This window comes from Rhea pennata, chromosome 6, assembly GCF_028389875.1.
Source record: "Rhea pennata isolate bPtePen1 chromosome 6, bPtePen1.pri, whole genome shotgun sequence".
In the NCBI taxonomy this organism is placed as follows: Eukaryota; Metazoa; Chordata; class Aves; order Rheiformes; family Rheidae; genus Rhea; species Rhea pennata.
Genome location: NC_084668.1, coordinates 12,809,490 through 12,827,340, shown reverse-complemented (window position 1 = coordinate 12,827,340; position 17,851 = coordinate 12,809,490). Strand labels below are relative to the sequence as shown.

Here is a 17,851-nt window from a genome sequence, read left to right as displayed (position 1 = left end):
TCTCCTAATTCTGTAATGTTTTATCATCCTAATTTCTTTTAAAAAATGTATAAAAAGTTGTACAGAGTGATCAAGTCACTCAAAAAAGGAAAAACCATCTCAAATGTCCAACAACTGAGCGTGGGAAAATGTGGGGCGTGGTGGGGGAAATCCACTTAAGCAAAAATAAGTAACTCAGATTGGAGGTTAGACTTAATAATTTTCAGTACATTAACTCTGTAAATTAAAAAACAAATTTAAATAATCTGCATGTGATTACAGTGTTACGCACTATAATCAGTCTAATCTGGGCAAACAGTGCATCTCAATATACACATGTGGCAGGAACATCTAGGTACTACTACATGACTTGTTACTGCTACAACTATTTTTGACTGTGGGTACATCTATACTGCAGATGCAGTATAGCCTATGGGCATCTAAACTACATTTACATGGATGTTCTGGCTACTATAGAATAGTAACTTTTTTTGCATGGAGCCTCTCAAGATGAATTGGTCACACATTTCTGCACTGGTAAGACCGGTACCTAAGCTACTGCACAGAGGTAGTTGGTGAAGCAAACAAACCCTGCTTTGCCATCAGTGTCTGCTACCGAGGAAGGAATGAGGCAAAAGAAAAGAAACAGGTTGTGTCTCCCAGGAAATTTCTGGGACCAGAAGAGGAAGTTGTATTTGTACTTGCTTTCCAGCCCTGATGCAATGGAGCTGTTTTCAGAAAAACTGTACATCACAGTTTTTCTTACAGTAAGACTGAGTGACTCAAGACATGAACTAAGATAAGAGCTTGCATTTTGCCCTCAAACCTCAAACTGTCCCTATGATACAGAAAGGGCAATAGCTACCAGACTTCTTAGGGGGGGAGTAAGAAGTAGAAAACAGAATATGAGAATGGAAGGGGCTTTCGGATCCCTGCTCTAAATGACAGCACACAACCCCACACATAAATTCATCAAATTCCTTTCCCTGACGCCTCTCATCGAAAAGTTGGTCCAGAATTCACAGCCATTTGAAATCACCCCTCTCTCAACAGGCAAATTAGAATACGCACAACTGAGAGAAGCGATACCACATATGCCTACAGTGAAGCTTCTAATGAACTCTGTATATTTCTTGTTTATTGGCAAAATTGCTGAAAGCACAATGGAGCTAGCGAGACTGCAGCAGTTGTCAGACAAATGGAATTTTGTTTTCTGTTGAAGGAAAAGACCATGATCTTGGACCAAAATCTTCCCTCAGGATATAAAAGATTTTATCTAACAGGGCAGACTGTGCTCATTCTTAAGCTAGACTGCTACAAAGCCACATTTTGGTCCATGTGGCATGGATATTGCACAGTTTTTCCTCTGCTGTTGAGGAAATTTAGTAGCAAAGACATTCATCCCCAGTACTTCACTAGCTCTCATATGTATGTCTCATAACCTCACTATCAGATGGGAAATACAAAACTTAATATAACATTATGATTGAAAGCAAGGAAACTGGGAGATCAGGGAATTAACACTTGTATTTCTAAGAAAAAATATTTTGCCCATGTTTTAAATAAAGTTCATTTCTATTTTATTCTTTTTTATTCCTTATTAGCAGTAAATATGGGTGCACTACTCTTAAACTGATTAATGCACTGTACAAAATTCCCTGGTAAAGATTGTAACCATTTAAGATTTTGCTGTTGTCCGACACTGCAAACTCAACTGAATAGAAATTCAAAGCGAGAGCAATAAAAGAATCTAAATCTTCTAAAAAATACTGTTTTTCCATAAGCATATTGCAGATAATAGTCAATAATACAACTGAGTCTTTTAAATTTCATCCAGAAAGAGGTTATAATGGAACTACATATGACTTTGTTCATTACTATAATATACAGGATAAACACCGGTTGGTTAATGACAGAGTACATTTGGAGTACAATTGCTAGGATGAAATTATACTTTTAAAAAAACAGTTATTCTTGAATGACATAAACTATTAAATTGAAAGAAGTTGGAAAGACTCTCCATGTGAACCTCAAGAAAAGTTTCCAAAGTGCACAGTAAATAAAGTAAACAATCAGGACACGAGATCCTGGGACTGCCATTATTATTATAGGAATATTAAGCAAAACAGTATGGTTAATGTTTATTACATTTCTTTACATTGTTCTATTTCCTTCAGCATGAGTAAAGCAAGCAGATGGCAGCTTAACCTTTGTTTCAAGTTGCTATTTTCCTTTGTGTTCTCATATAATAACAGACAATGCATCTGTTGCGAGCAATGAAAGGGAAATTTGTCTATGAAAAACTGTTATCACTGTTTTCTTTTTACTCTTCTGTTTTGGGGTTCATATGTAGAATATAAAATCATGCTTTAATGTAATGTAGTGCTAAGGATATATTTGACTGAATGCAGCTCACTAAAATGTGAAGCACCAGGTTCTTCTAATTAATTTTCAATCTTATCATTTCCCTAATATTAGTTCTGTTCCTTAATATAAATATGAAACATAAAAAGCCCTGTTTTTACTGGAAAAGCACAGCCATGTTATGCAGTAGTTTATCTTTCACAACTTTATAATACAATCTACAGTTAGTGTTGTCAACATATCTTTATCATCTTCCCTCTAGATATTTTCTTGCTCTTCTTTTTCAAATAATCCCCATTTATACAGCGTCGTTATCTCTAAACACCAATAGCTAAATATTATCTTCAACAGAAAGATCAAGGACTCTTTAGGCCCAAATCTCCACTCAGATGTGCCTAGAAATCTTTTTGCAGTTGCACTCACTTTTCTGAAGACTGAAGATGACCTTTAATTTTTGAAGCAACTATGACAGTGCTGCTGACTTGAAATCTGGAAATTTCCTGTGATATGCAAAATATTCCAAAAATCAGTATTTGTCAACCTGTTAGCATACCTAGAAAAGTCCTTTCACTAGATGAGTTTTGATATTTTCAGCTTCCTCTCAAACATTAATGTCACTGTGTCAGCTACTGACTAATCTGAAGTTAGTGTTAAGAGGCAATAAATGTTCCACTTCCAGTCTTTAAATGCACATTCTACAGACATATTGTAATTAGAAATTTAAGAAAACCCTCTGAACACGAGGAATACAATGAAATTGCAAAATGTTGAATTTGCACTTCTATACCAAGGTATCCAAACCAACTTACTCTTGCTCTTTTTGAAATACTCTAGTAGAAATCAAAAACTCTCTCTGGTTCTATCATAGGGGAGATACTTTCTTAGATTCTCAATTCAACTATTAAATGATCTGTGTGTTTTAGACGAACTAGGCGTCCCACAAGCCTCATGGTTATAACAAACCTGTCAAAACTTTCAGTTTAAGCAAGGCTTAAAACACCACAGCCTAGGCAACAACTCATAAATGGACCAGCCAGGCCTGCCTCAGGGATGGGAGGAGCAGTTGGCAGCAGTAACAACTTCAGCCAAGTAATTTTTATCTATCAGCACTAATGTATCAAAGCTTGAGGCCACTACTTTTCCTCATACGAATTACAGGGGGTCTTGGGCTGGACAAATGCAGATTTGCATGCATACAGAGATTTCATGGTTGAGACTGATAACTAGAAGGGCTTCCACATCAGAGTTCTGGATCTAGGTGCCTTAAGTCCATCCAAGTCCGGATGTCGGCGTTAAAAGTTCTAGGCCAGGAGTCAAAGTAACCTTTCCACTTGCTTGAATATATATGCACTTCATCTGATAATATTCAAATCTCCTTAGCTACATTGTAATGAGGCTAAAGCAAGAAAAGATTTTCCCACCCCAAATACTACAAATGTCAGTAATGAGAACAGTAAAAATGTCACCACACGAAGAAAAGAGTGAAATTAGCATATTTAGAGAAGTATTATACCCATGAGTGAAATAATGCAATCAGCTAGCTGCAAGATAAAGCTAATTTGGTTTCCCACAGTTTATCAACAATGCGCTGCTCCTGTACATTAACAAATTTAAATGGTACCACATCCAACAAATAAGAAAAATTCACACAGAATATTACACAATGTTAATTAAATAGCTGGAATAGAAAAGGTCAGGCCATGATTGAAAGATCTGTATAGGGGTTGTGAAGCTATGAAAAAAGCTGGGGTGATTTAAAGTCAAGCAATTAAAATAAATTATTTAAATGATGATTAACTCCATAGTAAATAAACCTAGTTACCCGGACTATTTTAACACTTCCTTTCTTTTGTTCTTGTTTCTCACAAAATTTTTTCTTGCTGACCCATCAAAATATCTTTAGAACTATGACATGATGAGGTAACTTAGATAAGTTATCAGTTATTCTGCTTATATTAAAGCTTCTATTTTAATATGTAGGTAATAAGATGCAAGTTTTGCAGTAACCTATTAACCAACACTGTAAACCCACCCTCGCCCAATTTCTGTACTGTTTTCATGCTACTAATCCAGAAACACTAGAATTGCTACAGTTAATTGAAAAAGGTTCAGAAAAAATATTTTTCCCACTTTGTTTGCTTTTGCAAATGACAGCACTTTGTCTTTGCCACTGAGTCAGTTAAATTATAGTAGCTACATAGCCATTTAAAACTGAAAAATCATTTTGGCACGGACTAAGCTATCCTGAGGTGGTAATTTATAAATAAGACCCAGCAAAACAGGGGATTAATCTTACTTGGGCCCCAAAGCGCTACTGGAATGCCTGTCAGTCATGACCAAGCCTGAAGCTGACCCAGTGTTTTTGCTTTATTTTTGCCACCGAAGCTGCGCACCGCAAGCTCACGTTTTAGTTTGTTATACCTGCATGTCCCCTCTTCTATTTAACTGCGTGAAAATTTTGTTTTCCCTGAGGAACGGCCCAGAATTTATCAAGAGAAAACCTCGCCTTCTGATCGTATTTCTGATGGTTTTGCTTAGCATCAACTTCCACCTCCCGCCTTCAGCGCCGGCAGCTCCCCAGCCGAGCCCCGGCCCCGCAGGGCCGCGCAGGGCCGCGCAGGGCCGCGCAGGCCGAACGTCAGCCAACGCCGCCCGCCGCTTTCCGCGCGGTCTGCGGCTCGGACGGCAACGCTGTGGCGCGGGCACCGCGCGCGGTACCGCGGAGGCGCTGCCTACGGCGGAGGGTGGCCCGGCCCGGCCCCGGCCCCCGCCCGGGCGGTGGACTGAGGTGCCCGCGGCGGGGAACCCCGGAGCGGGGCGGCCCGACGCGGGTGCCCGGCCCCGCAGCGCCCGTTTCCCTCCGTGCGGCGCCGGCCAGGCGAGCCGAGCCGAGCCGAGCCGAGCCATGGCGGGCGGGCGGTCCCGGCCGGTCCGCGCCGGCCGCGGCGGCGCGACGGCACCTACCCGGCGCGGGCGCGGGGCGGCCCGCGGGCGCGGCCATACGCGGGAGGGAGCGAGGGAGGCGAGCAGGGCGCCGACAGGCGCGGCGACCCCGCGCGGCTCCTTCCTGCCCGCCGCCGCGTCCCTCCTCCCCTGGGCGGCGGCGCCGGAGGGAGGAGGCGGCCCCCGGCCCTGCCCCAGCGCGCATGCGGCTGGGCCGCGCCGCCGCGCTGGGGGCTCCAGGCGCCCGCGGCCCGCTGCGCCGCCCCGCAGATGGGCTTAGGCTGGAGCAGCGCCGAGGAGCGGCAGCCGCTGCTGCCGCCGGCCCCGCCGCAGCGGCGGCCGCAGCAGCCGCGGGGCCCGGCGGCGGCGGCGGTGCCGGTGCGGGTGCCCGTGCCCGTGCCGGTGGCGGTGCCGGTGCGGCGGCTGGCGCCGGCGGCGGGCCGCGTCTACGGGCGGCGGTGGCTGGTGCTGCTGCTCTTCTCGGTGCTGGGCTTCGCGCAGGGCCTGGTGTGGAACAGCTGGGGGCCCATCCAGAACTCGGCCCGCCTGGCCTTCGGCTTCAGCGGCTGGGACATCGCCCTGCTCGTCTTCTGGGGACCCATCGGCTTCGTGCCCTGCTTCTTCTTCATGTGGCTCATGGACAAGAAGGGTGAGGAGGGCCGGGGGCGGCGCGGCAGGAGCGCGACAGGGCTCCCCTCCGGCCCTGGCTGCCCCCCTCGGCCGCCCCGGCGCCGTGGGGTTGTGGCGGGGTGCCGTGGGGTCCGGGCGACGCGCGAGGTGTCGTGCAGAGTCACGGTAACGCAGCCGGAGGCGAGAAGGCCCCGCGGCGCGGTGGCTTCCCTCGAGGTGGCCTCAATAAGGAAGGCGCTTAAGAGGAGGTGGCTAACGCGTTCGAGGCCTCTCCACCGCTGTTTTAAGTTTGTCGTTGAAGCAGATGCATACCAAGGCCATGCGTAAGGAAGAGGCCTCGTTACTAAAACGAGGAGGAGTTCTGGAGTTTCACCTGGTGGCTGAGGTGCGGGGCCAGTGGAGATCGGCCTCCTGGCACTTCCATGTGGGCATCTCTCCTGGAGCTGGTAGTACTGACAGTGTCGGGTTTTCTGTTAATCAGTTGTAGGACAAATATTAGTGTTGATGTTTGGATCAGGTAACGTCAGTGTTCAGAGTGGCTACTTCACCTGGGAAAGACATTCGGTTTTTGAAATGGACTGGCATCCAGTTGGAGGGGTGTTCCTTGTTGTGTGCTGTGAGGATGCAAGGATGGCAAACACAAACCCAGAAGTTGTTTGTCTGGGTTTCTCAGAAGACAAACAGGGAGAACTTCCTAATTTATGTTCAGGTCAGTACATTTTCGTAGCATGCTTTTGGAGACAGCTGTTGTGGTGAGAGACCTTTGCTGAGGCCTGTTAAGTTTGTGAGCGGTCACCTTGGGAACCTGTGAGATAAAGTACTTGTGTTTGCAGCTTTAAGCTTTTGGGCCTAAATCCACAGAAATGTTTGTTTTTTTTTTAACTCCTGTTTAAACAGGCCTCTAAACAGAAGATAGGAGACTAAATACCCTCATGGATCTTGGTTTAAAGTTATACTCTTTCCATTTATTTAGGAATTAATAACTCATTTAAACAGAGTGAAAGGGGGAAAGTGAAGGAAGGCAGGAAGAGAAGTTGTTTAAAAGGCATGTGTTTTGAAGCAGTGCAATTGCTTTTCCTACTGAAACTTTTTTCCTAACTGAAGAGACATTGGGGGAATAAAACCTACTGGGCTGAAAATATGTTCTCCAAATGACTCCATGGTGGCTAGAGAGCCAGCCTGCTTTCCAGCAATTTAGTCTTAAGTCAGCAATTTCTGTCTAGACTACTGTATAATAGTCCTGTTAATTATCTTAAAATTAAAAAGTAAGTTATAACTTTGGCTGCTTTGTTTTGCACAATGTGGCTATGACTCTGTATGTGTTATAAAGGAAATAATACTAATTTCTAATTTTGAATCCCAGTAAGTACTAAGACTATATTTTTGTTTCTTCATTTTGTATGAAGTTGATTCTGAGTTATGCAACACATTCTTTCACAAAAGAGCTTCTCAGTATTATTTTCTGAAAGAAACATGAGTGGTTTATTGTTCCTGTAATGTGATTAGTGTTGCCGGTGGTGGATAGCTTAATCTCACTTGTAGCTTGTTTGGGATGACTCCCTTAGGGAAACTGCTGCTCTTTACTTTGTTAGCGAGTAGTGGAGGAGTCCTGCCACTTTCTTTTCTGTGAAACAGAAAAAGCCTTCCAGTGTTGCACAACGCTCTGGTGGTGCACGGTTCCACAGATGTTCAGAGGCATGTTGGGGAGAAGGTATCCGCTTTTCAGAGCGCATGTGCCCTGGGAGGAGTGCAACTGACTCTCTGAAGCTGTAAATGTGGTGAGTGTGACTTTGCAAGAGCAGTGTTTTACCTGCTTAGGGGACTAAATGCTTGCAGTTCTATGTTGAGTTTACTCTTGGTACCAAAAATAGGGAGAAGCTACGCAATTTATACTTCTGGTTTCATGCATCTGTCATTGGAGGAAAAAAAAAGTATTTGTGAAATGTCAACATCTCAAAGCAGAGAGGAATCAAAAGTATGACCCTGTAGATGATGCGTGTCAGAATTTGAGAGGAGATTCTCCTTTTAGATAGTCCTGTATTTTTGTAGTTAAATGTGTCTCTGATTGGTATTGATATAAAGCTATCTGTTGCCAGTTAAGTCTGATTTTGTATTATGATAGTTCAGATTGAGTCTGAAAGTTATGTGCTTTTTTTAGTTGTTCATTGTAGCATGTAGTTTGAAATGTATACCTGTCTTTGTACCAAAATTCTGTTGTATCATTTGGCATGCTGACATCTTCTTTCACCGCTGCTTACAAGTGTTCATTTTTTCCCCCTCTTTTAGTGATCCCCCTCTTTTAATGAAATACAAGTTGAGAAGTTGAATATTGAGGAATAGGCACTTGAATAATCTGCTTTTCAGGTTATAAGAAGCATTACTCAGACTGCCTGATTCGATTGCAACACAGTTTCTCGGAGAAGGGTGGTGTCCTCTGAGAAGAGAGGATAGAAGTATTTATTTTTAGTAAATGATGTGCTAACTAAGCCTCAATTAGCTGATCCTCAGTTCTGGATATAAAGGATCCAGGATTTTGAAATTACACCTTTTTGTTTTCTAACCTAGAATGGTTTCTTTGCTTTTGTGACCTTTCCCCTCCCGGCCTGTCAAACCTATTTCTTCGAGTTTTAACAGAGGCCTGTTTGGAGTTGACATAGGTAACGTGGTTGGAGACTGTGAGGAAGATTGTTTGGGAAAGGTATACTTGATGTCAGCATTGACTCCTTGCAGAATTCCTGGCGAAGATACTGCACACAGCCTTGTCTCCCCTAAGGACTCTGTGGACCCGGAAAGGCAATTGATGTCAGAAGCGGCATCAAAAATACAGTCTCGGTTAGCTGGGCCCATATTCCTGCTGATCTGTAGTGATTTCCCAATTTTTATTCAATTGAAGGTGAATTTTTGTGAAGGAAATAGTGATGGTTTTAACAAGGCTGCATTTCTGGAAGATCTTACTTCAAGCCCTAAATGGTTTTGGTAAGAATAGGCAATCTTTTTGAAAGATGAAAACACTGTATTTGAAGGGTTTGTGAGGCATTGTAGCAAACCTGGATCTAGCTAGTGTTTTTTGGGGCCATGTGAATTGAAAGATGATTTATATATTTGCTGGGCTCATGTTGTTCACAAAATACATTAGTTTTCAGATGTTTATCAAGGGTCACAGTGCAACTGGAAACCCTTCCTCTTTTGGGAGTGAATCTATCCCCATTCTTGCTTTCCTCCTTCCTCAGGCTGAATGAATACTTCTACTAGTGCATTTTTCTTTTCCTCAGGGGAGTGTGTGGGGGTACTTTCCAAACTCAGTTTATGACAGCACCCCAGTAAGGACAGTGGCAACATCCATAATATTGCCTAGTCCTGAACAGTGCTGTGTGTTTCAACAAACAGTATTATGTTTGAGCAGGCATAATTTGCCATTTTGCCTCTTCAAAAGCATTTGAAGAGACTTTCATGTAAGTAGAATTATAGGTGTTTGTTTTGGTTGGTTTCTTGGTGAGGAAAGGTCAAAGGAAGGAGTGTGCAGTGGAGCCATGTGTGTGTTATCTGATGTATTTCAGCAATGAAGTCATAGAATCAGTAAGGTTGGAAGGGACCTCTGGAGATCATCTAGTCCAACCTCCTTGCTCAGCAGGGTTACCTAGACCATGTTACACAGGGTTGCAGCCAGGCGGGCCTTGAAGATCTCCAGAGAAGGAGACTCCACAACCTCTCTGGGCAACCTGGTCCAGTGCTCCATCACTCTCACAGGGAAGAAATCGCCCCTCATGTTCAGGCAGAACTTCCTGTGCTTCAATTTCTGCCCATCGCCTCTTGTCCTGTCACATGGGACAACTGAAAGAGTTTGTCCCTGTCCCCTTGACACCCTCCCTTCAGGTACTTGTACACATTGATAAGATCCCCCCTCAGTCTTCTCTTCCTCAGGCTGAAGAGGCCCAGCTCTCGCAGCCGTTCCTCGTAGGGCAGATGCTCCAGCCCTCTGATCATCCTTGTAGCCCTATGCTGGGCTCTCTCCAGCACCTCCATGTCTCTCTTGTCCTGGGGAGCCCAGAACTGGACGCAGTACTCCAGATGAGGCCTCACCGGGGCTGAGTAGAGGGGCAGGATCACCTTCCTCGACCTGCTGGCAACACTCTTCCTAATGCACCCCAGGATACCATTGGCCTTCTTGGCCACAAGGGCACGTACATGCTGGCCTATGGTCAATCTGTCATCTGAGTCCATTTTTAAAAGATAATTATCTTTTAGAGATTCAATAAGACTGAGATTAAATGGGAAACTTCCCTCTGACTTCAGTGAGCCATTGAATGGACCTTTGTTTACATGGTTAAAATTAGCTATAGTTTGTCATGTGATATGTCAGTGTTTATGAATGTTTTGTGCCTGCAGTGTTGCATTTCATGGGAACTGTAAACATATACATAAAGATCTGTTAGGATGCTTGTACAACTAACTCCTACTGAAATAAAAAACTTCTGTGGGTCTGGTCCTCTGGCCTTCTTGTAAACTAAAATTTGTAGCGACAGTGAAGCTCTAGAAGGAATACGTAGTATTGATCTTCATTATGATCCCATGTAATCAAAAGAAGGCAATGAGGAAAGAAACACTTTATGATAATTACATTAATTGAGTGGTGATGTTTTTCATTAACTTTTGGAGTACAGTGAGCCCAATCTTGCATTGAGTTTGAAGAAATCTGACATCGTGCTCCTAAAAGTGAAACTTAATCTATTTCTTTTTATTGACTCCTTTTTGTAAAGTAATATACACTTACATGGATTGTATACACATTCTTAATCACTTTATTTTACTAAAATTAAATTTAAATGTAGCATTGTTATCCTAGTGATTAAATTACAGTGTAGAGGGAAAAATTTCACTGATCACCTAATTTTAGTTTTTTAGCTGAGATTGATGCATCTGTTGAAACTGTGAATGTTTTGTTCGTACGAATAGCTATGCCTTTCCTGAATAGCATACTCTTGATTTCATTGCTATCTCTTGAATCATTTAACTTGTCAGAGCATCATACTCCTTCCCAATAAAGATTTGGTACTTCTATTCTCTTTCATAAGGGCATTGTGAAGTTAAATCCTTTAATGCAGTCTGACAAAATAGTCATGAATATTGTACATGTGAATACTAAATTGGGCCTTACTAATATAAAAATGCCTTAGTTACTATCCTGTGTGCAGAATAAGCTACACCTGATGGTCCAGTAGACTTCTGTATAGCAGCTATATAGACTTCTGTATAGCAGCTTTCATCTTTCAAACTCCTGAATTGTCAGCATATGCTGCAAGCCAACATTGATCTTGGCTTCTGGAGACCTTTGGACCACTTTAGGTCATGTCTAGGGTCACTGGGATAAGAAGAATATGACTTGAGCTGATCTTGTTTTCCCCTTGTATTAGATTTTCATCTAGGAAGTGTTTGTGAAATGCTTTTGGTTTTTTTTCGGAAGATGCGAGTGTGAGTACAGAGAGGAAGCGAGAAATGGGAAATTGTTTCAAAAGCTAGTGGAAATGTAAATGGTTATGTGGAGCCAACAATTGGGGAAGATTTTCCTTCTGTTAGGTGTTTCCATTGTCCTTGGCATCTCAAAGTCCTTATCTGGTTTTCAGGCTCTCAGGCCTTGTGGTAGTAAATATAAATTGGAGCACGTTGCTAATAACTTAGAAAAATTGCAGCAGCTCTAATTACAGATAAGTATCACTGCTCATATAGAGAGTGTCAAACATTTTCTGTGGTGGCACTACAGCAGCATACTGACTTTATAATAGATTTTTTTGTATCACTATAGTGTCCTAAGCCATCACAGAAGCACACTTTTTTTTGGTTAACAGGGGCATAAAAATTTGTAAATCATTGGCCTTAATCTTAAGCGTTGTCATCTTGTGGCTAAGAAGCACATCTTCAACTCCTTATTGTCATGCTCTCAGGAACAGACTTCATTTGCTTTAGATGCATTAATGCAAGAAAGCAGGCTGATACTTCAAAAAGACCAATTTAATAGTTCACAGGTCAATCGGAAGCGTGAGCCTCAACTAAAGATTCCTAGGATAAGGTAGGTGTAAGGTTGTAAGGCTTTAATGTAACTTGGGAAGATCAAGCTAAAGGGATTTACAGACTTTAACAGTGATAAGTATATACAAGCATTACAGTTTTGGTGGGTTAGTACTATCTACTGAAGAGAAATATCCGTGGGAAAACTTACAGATAAGAAAACGTGGGTCGAATGGCAAGGAGCCATTGAGAAAAAAGTGTTCTGGATCTCGACTGAAGCATCCTCAGATTACTAAGACTGCTCTTATCATATGAAACTGGTTCTACTCAGCAGCATTTATGTTAATGGCAAAGGTCTTGTTAACTACAACAGCAGCAGCAGAATGAAATGAAAGTTAATGAAAGTTAAACATGAACTTAGTGTTTTGATAAAATGAAGAAGACAATATCCTAACTTAATTGAAGTGAAAGCTGTGTTTATTTGATGAAAAGGCAAGTGGTCAAAGTGTTTTAACCAAAAGCAAAAGAAGTTTGAAGGGAAACATCTCTTACCCAGACTGTTCTCTCTCATTCTGTGGAAATATTCCACTGAATGCTATGAACAATACATGTTTCCTTGTCTCATAAATGATACTGATCCAAACCTATCAAATTTTGTGAACGGGATTAATTTTCCTAAACTAACAAATCTTGAAAGAGATGAGATAGAGAATTGCTTTTCACATGGAGAGATGAAAGAAGCAATTAAGTAACTGAATATAGGCAAATCCCTCTAGAGCAGATATTTGATCAGCTTGATTTGAAAAAAAAAATCTTATTTTGATCATTTGGCATGTATGTATAGACATGCTTCTCCTCTACGCCATCAGAAGAAAGGAAGAAGGAAGACTGAGACAAACTTAGATTTGTTACTTAATTGTGTGTACGTATAGTGGCTGCAGTGAAAGCCCACAGAATATTTGCATGGTTTGTAGAAGTGAGGACTCATTAGAGAATTGATTGGCCCACCCTCACTGGAGGCAGAGGTACTGCAAAAGACCACTTGAGATGTACAGAGTGATTAGCAACATGGGGTGGTTTAATTAGGATCTGATGAGTTGTATTAACTTGATGCCACTATGATTCATCATTACAGTACTAGCTTGATTGTTAGGACCACTTCCCATACCTCCTGATGGGCCAGACTGATGCTTTCCACTCATTCAGGGCTGTAGACAGATGTCCTCTTCTGGTGCTAGCTCTTTCTGTTAAAGATGGCATCAGCCCCAAATGCTGCCTTGTACCATGTTTCCATAGACATTTCTCTTAACACTGCTATCATTTGAGCAGCTCCCGCACACATTTTCTTGCTTCTCTGCAGCTGTTGCGGTGTTGCTAGGACAACTGTTTAAAAGGCCACACAGTGGAGAATATCAGTAAACTGTTCTGGGTTTAAAACAACTTTATTATGATAGAAAACAAAATCCTAACATCCTGTAGGTCACGTGATAGTAGAAATGATTATGTTGTCTGAGGATCATACTTTGGTGCGCTGAACATAAATGCACATTGAGCGTTGGATATGTGATTTGCTATACCTTGATGTAGACAAATTGATATACTGAGAAACCATTTACAAGCATAAAATATGATTACTTACTTCTGTTACCAACTGCGAACGCCAGCACTATTAAAGCATACAACCATCCCAGAACTGTGTCAGAACACAGCTCCAGCTAGGAGGATATTAGGCCAGCAGTAGCTCTTAGAAGTTGTCTACAGAGAGTGTACTACTAGATCAATAATGTATTGATATTTCCCTTGTTAAATGTTTGCATCTTTTTACTCTCCTTCATAACCTCTTGCCCCAAATTCTGCCTAGCTGACATGCTTTCTCTTCTATCTCCTGGCTCACCTGTGTGTCTCCTTGCTGTTGTGGCTTGCTTAACTTGCACTCTGATTTTCCCCTGTTTCTTGCAGTTGAGGATAAGAGGAGACTGGATCTGAGAAGCTCAGGGCAGAAGGAATCAACACTAGAGGTGAGAAAGGCCCTTGGATAGATGGGAAGAAGTAGGCAGAATTAAAGGGCTGAGGTACAGGACAGGGTAACAGTTTAACATGGGAGGCGTATATACAGAGGTGAGATCCGGAGCTGGAGGGAAGGGAGTGGTGGAATAGAAAGGATGGAGGAACAAGAGTGGGAGGCAAGGAGAAAAGTGCACCAAACTTCTTCCAGAGAGAGTGAGAGGCAGAAGTATTGTATGAGAACATGACTTAGGTTGTCAGCAACAAACTAAGGGGAGTGACAGGTGGCCTTATATATCCTGGGTTGTCTGTGCAGTGTTTCAACCACAGACTGGAAAACATAGCTTTTCTGAACTAGCTTGAGAAGTGCTCTTAAAACTAGTAATTGGGAGGTTTCTTCATACATAATTGCTTGCCCGTTTTGACTTCCCTTACCTTGAACGAGGTCACAGTATCCTGCATTTGCAAAAGCCAAATTCTGGACTTAATATGACAGTGCTTCCAGAGTGGGAGCCTCCTCTTGTCTACCAGAACAGTTTATTCAGCCAGTCCTTTATATCTTCTTCCCTTGAGGAGCTTCAGGTATAGGCCATGCACAGCCTGCTCCTGGTGCTTCTCTGATGCCCCTTGGATGCTCCAGATACGTGCCCATCACATAACAAAAATGCAAGTATTTCTTTTTGTGTGGTTTTGATGATAACAGCTATCTGGCCCCATGACGGGTATGTAAGCTGGCTGTATGAGTGTATGTGGCTGCTCTGTCTGGTAGTTTTCTACTTCTGGAACAGGCAGTCAGAAAAACTGAGTATATTTGGAACAGATGACATTAAAAAATCATTATACTGATCACTGTCTTGCTACATTTTGCAAATATAGAAATCTTACTGAACTGATTTCTTCTAGAAATTTTTAAGTGTGGCAACTGAACTACATAAATACAGCTCGTATTACCTTACATAAAATAAATGACAAATTAACTCAGTTGTTATCAAAATCTCTTGGGCCTTCTCTTAGGTCTTTGTGAAAGTATCAAGGTACTTCGGAAAGTTGTATTGCAATAGTTTTGCTAGCTGTAAGTTTATGCTGTGTGTGTAACTTCTTTTAGTTTATAATTCCATATAAAAATAAATAAAGAGAAAAGTAGAGCAGATCTTGGCCTGTGAAAACGGAGTCCATTTCCTTTAAAGAGGTTGTATAGTATTGCTTGCTTTTCCTATCAGAAGAAACTAAGTATGAACAAAGAAAGAACGTTTTTCTTCAGTAACGTCAAACTAAATCAGCTTTACTGACTTCTGAATACTAATAACAGCATTATCACATGTGTAAACAAAGCAAATTTTATTAATTATTTTTGGCTGGTGTTGTTTTCAAGTTTCACATTATGTTGTAGAAATGAAAAAATTCTAAAGCGAAAGCAAAAATTATGTTGATTACTTGTTAATAAAGTTCAGATATCTTCTTCATGGCCAATCTCTATCCGATTTGCTTTTCTGGTAAGGAATGCCCTACTTATGAGAAAGAAGCCACATAAAAGCATAGTAACTGCTTGCTTTTTCGACGCTGAAGATGATGGTGCATAGCACAGATCCTAAACTGGTATTCCTCACTGTGAAAATTTTGTCTGGATTTTCTAAAAAAACACTTTTGATGAAGAAAAAAATCACTGCTAAGGTTAGCAGATGTAAATTTAACAAATGTGAAGTCTTGGTAGTTTTCTGTTGGAATATTTTGCAAAATTTCTTAGAGAATGTTGTTTGCATTTCCCAGTAGAAATCTAATGCGATCTCAACCAAGTAGACCAAAGACAGTGTTGGTAGAAGTTTCTTTAAGAGATGATTTAGTTGTAATTGTGGAACAAGTGAATTAGTAGCTTGCTTAACCTTTTTCTAACTGGTGATACTCAGAACTATTCCACCACTTCCTGTCACATTTTTATTTTTTAATACTTCTCACATGCATGTGCTTTATGTGACTCTGTAGCCATGCTGTAACTCCAGTTGTTTTGCAGAAGCTTATGGTCAACACTAACTTCCTCAAAAGCTATAAATTAAGCTTTCTCATGCAGATTTGTAGTAGAGGAAGGATTTGGGATTTTTCTTCTTTCTAAAGCTGGAGATCAGTATGACTCAACATGAGGGAGTGATATGTCTTGAAAGTGAGAGGTCTTCTGCTTTTTGCAAAAGCTACTGATGTTTTTCTGGAACGCAATACCTCAAATACAACTGCATTTAGAAATTCCATACTTCTTAAGTTTTAATTGATTAACCACATGAACTTCAATGTAATGGCTTTGATCCTTTAGGACAATCTTAATCTGAACTGCAATAGTTTTGAAGGAATTGAAAAGCTTTCAGGCACAAGTTAAAAGCTTACTCCATGACCTTTCCTAAAAGTCACAAGGTATGCATGGATAATTCATTGACAGGACTCTTACGGTTTTTCTTCCCTGACTTGCAGCAGGGATAGGATAGCAAAAAGGAGAATCTTTGTACTAAGTGTCCTACTTAGCAGTTCTACTAGAAGGTATTTAGTGTTGCTGCCAGTCCTTGCTTGCATGGTTGCTTCTTGCTACTGTGGTGTGACAAAGCAAATGCCTCTATATTTTGAAATGAGGGATTTCATGTGCTACTGGGTGGTGTGAGCAAGTACCACTGAGATAATGACGGAACATCTTCCCTGATGGATGTGCACACAAGAGATTGTTTTTCTTCTCTGTCACCACAGGTAAGGATTTGTAGTTAGTTGTATGGTAATTAAGCCTGCTGTGCAATCGGGAGTCCTTGAAACGAGTGGAAAGAGAAATGAAAAAGCTTTCCTCTCCCCTATTCAGTACTGAAAGGAGCTTGGGTTTTCAGAATTTGTCTGAAAATAGAACTATGAGAATTACAACTAAAACTTGTCATCTTCTACTTACTCTGGACTTGTTAAAGAGCATCTGTGTTTTAGTTGCAAAATAATTAAGAAAGTTTAGTTCTCCGACTACATTATCAGTGTACATATCATATTGTATGTTACTGTATGTCTATGTGCATTCACTTTTGTGCTAAGTAACTTTACGTAGTTTTTCAGTTTATAAAATGACAGAGAAGGATTAAATTATTTGCCCAAATCCTCACGTGTCAGTAAATATCAGAGTTGAGAGTAGAAACCAGGTATCTGAATTGAAGGAACAAAAAGGAAGAAAGAACACCTTTTGGGGTGTTTGTCTGCACGTTCACCTCGCAGGTTTAGTCAGTACTCAAATACATTTCTTTTTTTTTTTTATTTTATTTTTTTATTATTTCTTCCCCCTCACCCTCCTTGTATCCCAGCACTGCACTGACTCTGGGTAAGGTGACCCCGTTCGGCTAGCCTTTGTAACATGAATAGGGAGAGCAGTTCCTATTTCTAAGCTTTTAGTCTGAATAAAGAAAGCAGAGGGGAAAATGGGGAAAGAGAAGCAGAAGTAACCTGCCCAGTTTCATAAGGTATGTCAGCAGAGAGGCAAGTCCTGCTGCCCCAGACTCTCCTCTCACAGAGATACTGTATAACAATTAAGATAAGTTCATTGCACTTGGATTAGTTGCAAATAAAATGGAGACGCCCTGTATTAAAAATTATAGCATCAATGAACAGCTGAAATAATTGATTTCTGTTGAAGCTAAGGATTAAAAATAGAATATAGAAAATTATAGTTTAGTAAAGAGGTTAAAAGTGATTCTAAAATAGGCTAATACCATTCAACTTTACCTATTCAGGGAAAAAGTCAGTCTCTGGATTGATACATAGAATTTACATTTGTATAAACTTGCTCTCCAAACTTTTAACCTGGATCTTTGTCATTTGTTTTTCCATTGTTGTCATTGAACTATTAGGATGCTGCAAAAAACTTAGCTGACAAATGGAAGGAATTTCAATACTTGTAAATTGTCTTTTTATATACCTAAAA

At 41.3% G+C, this 17,851-nt stretch overlaps 2 protein-coding genes across 4 annotated transcripts in view; one reads left to right on the top strand and one right to left on the bottom strand.

The window, feature by feature from the left end:
- Positions 1-5,423, bottom strand: part of HSPBAP1 (HSPB1 associated protein 1) — a 33,755-nt gene extending 28,332 nt beyond the window's left edge. The window contains exon 1 of one of the 3 annotated variants that reach the window (XM_062578633.1): positions 5,308-5,423. In XM_062578633.1, coding sequence (XP_062434617.1) covers positions 5,308-5,344 — 37 coding nt within the window. In that variant the 5' untranslated portion in view covers positions 5,345-5,423. Of the gene's footprint in view, positions 1-4,764; positions 4,806-5,307 lie in introns of those variants that run through there. The other 2 variants (XM_062578634.1, XM_062578635.1) reach the window with 2 other exon arrangements.
- A 133-nt stretch (positions 5,424-5,556) lies between these two features.
- The window catches only part of SLC49A4 (solute carrier family 49 member 4), a 63,642-nt gene continuing 51,347 nt past the window's right edge, over positions 5,557-17,851 (top strand). Inside the window, exon 1 of the mRNA XM_062578734.1 lies at positions 5,557-5,935. Within this exon, the coding sequence (XP_062434718.1) occupies positions 5,557-5,935 (379 nt within the window). The remainder of the gene's footprint in view (positions 5,936-17,851) is intronic.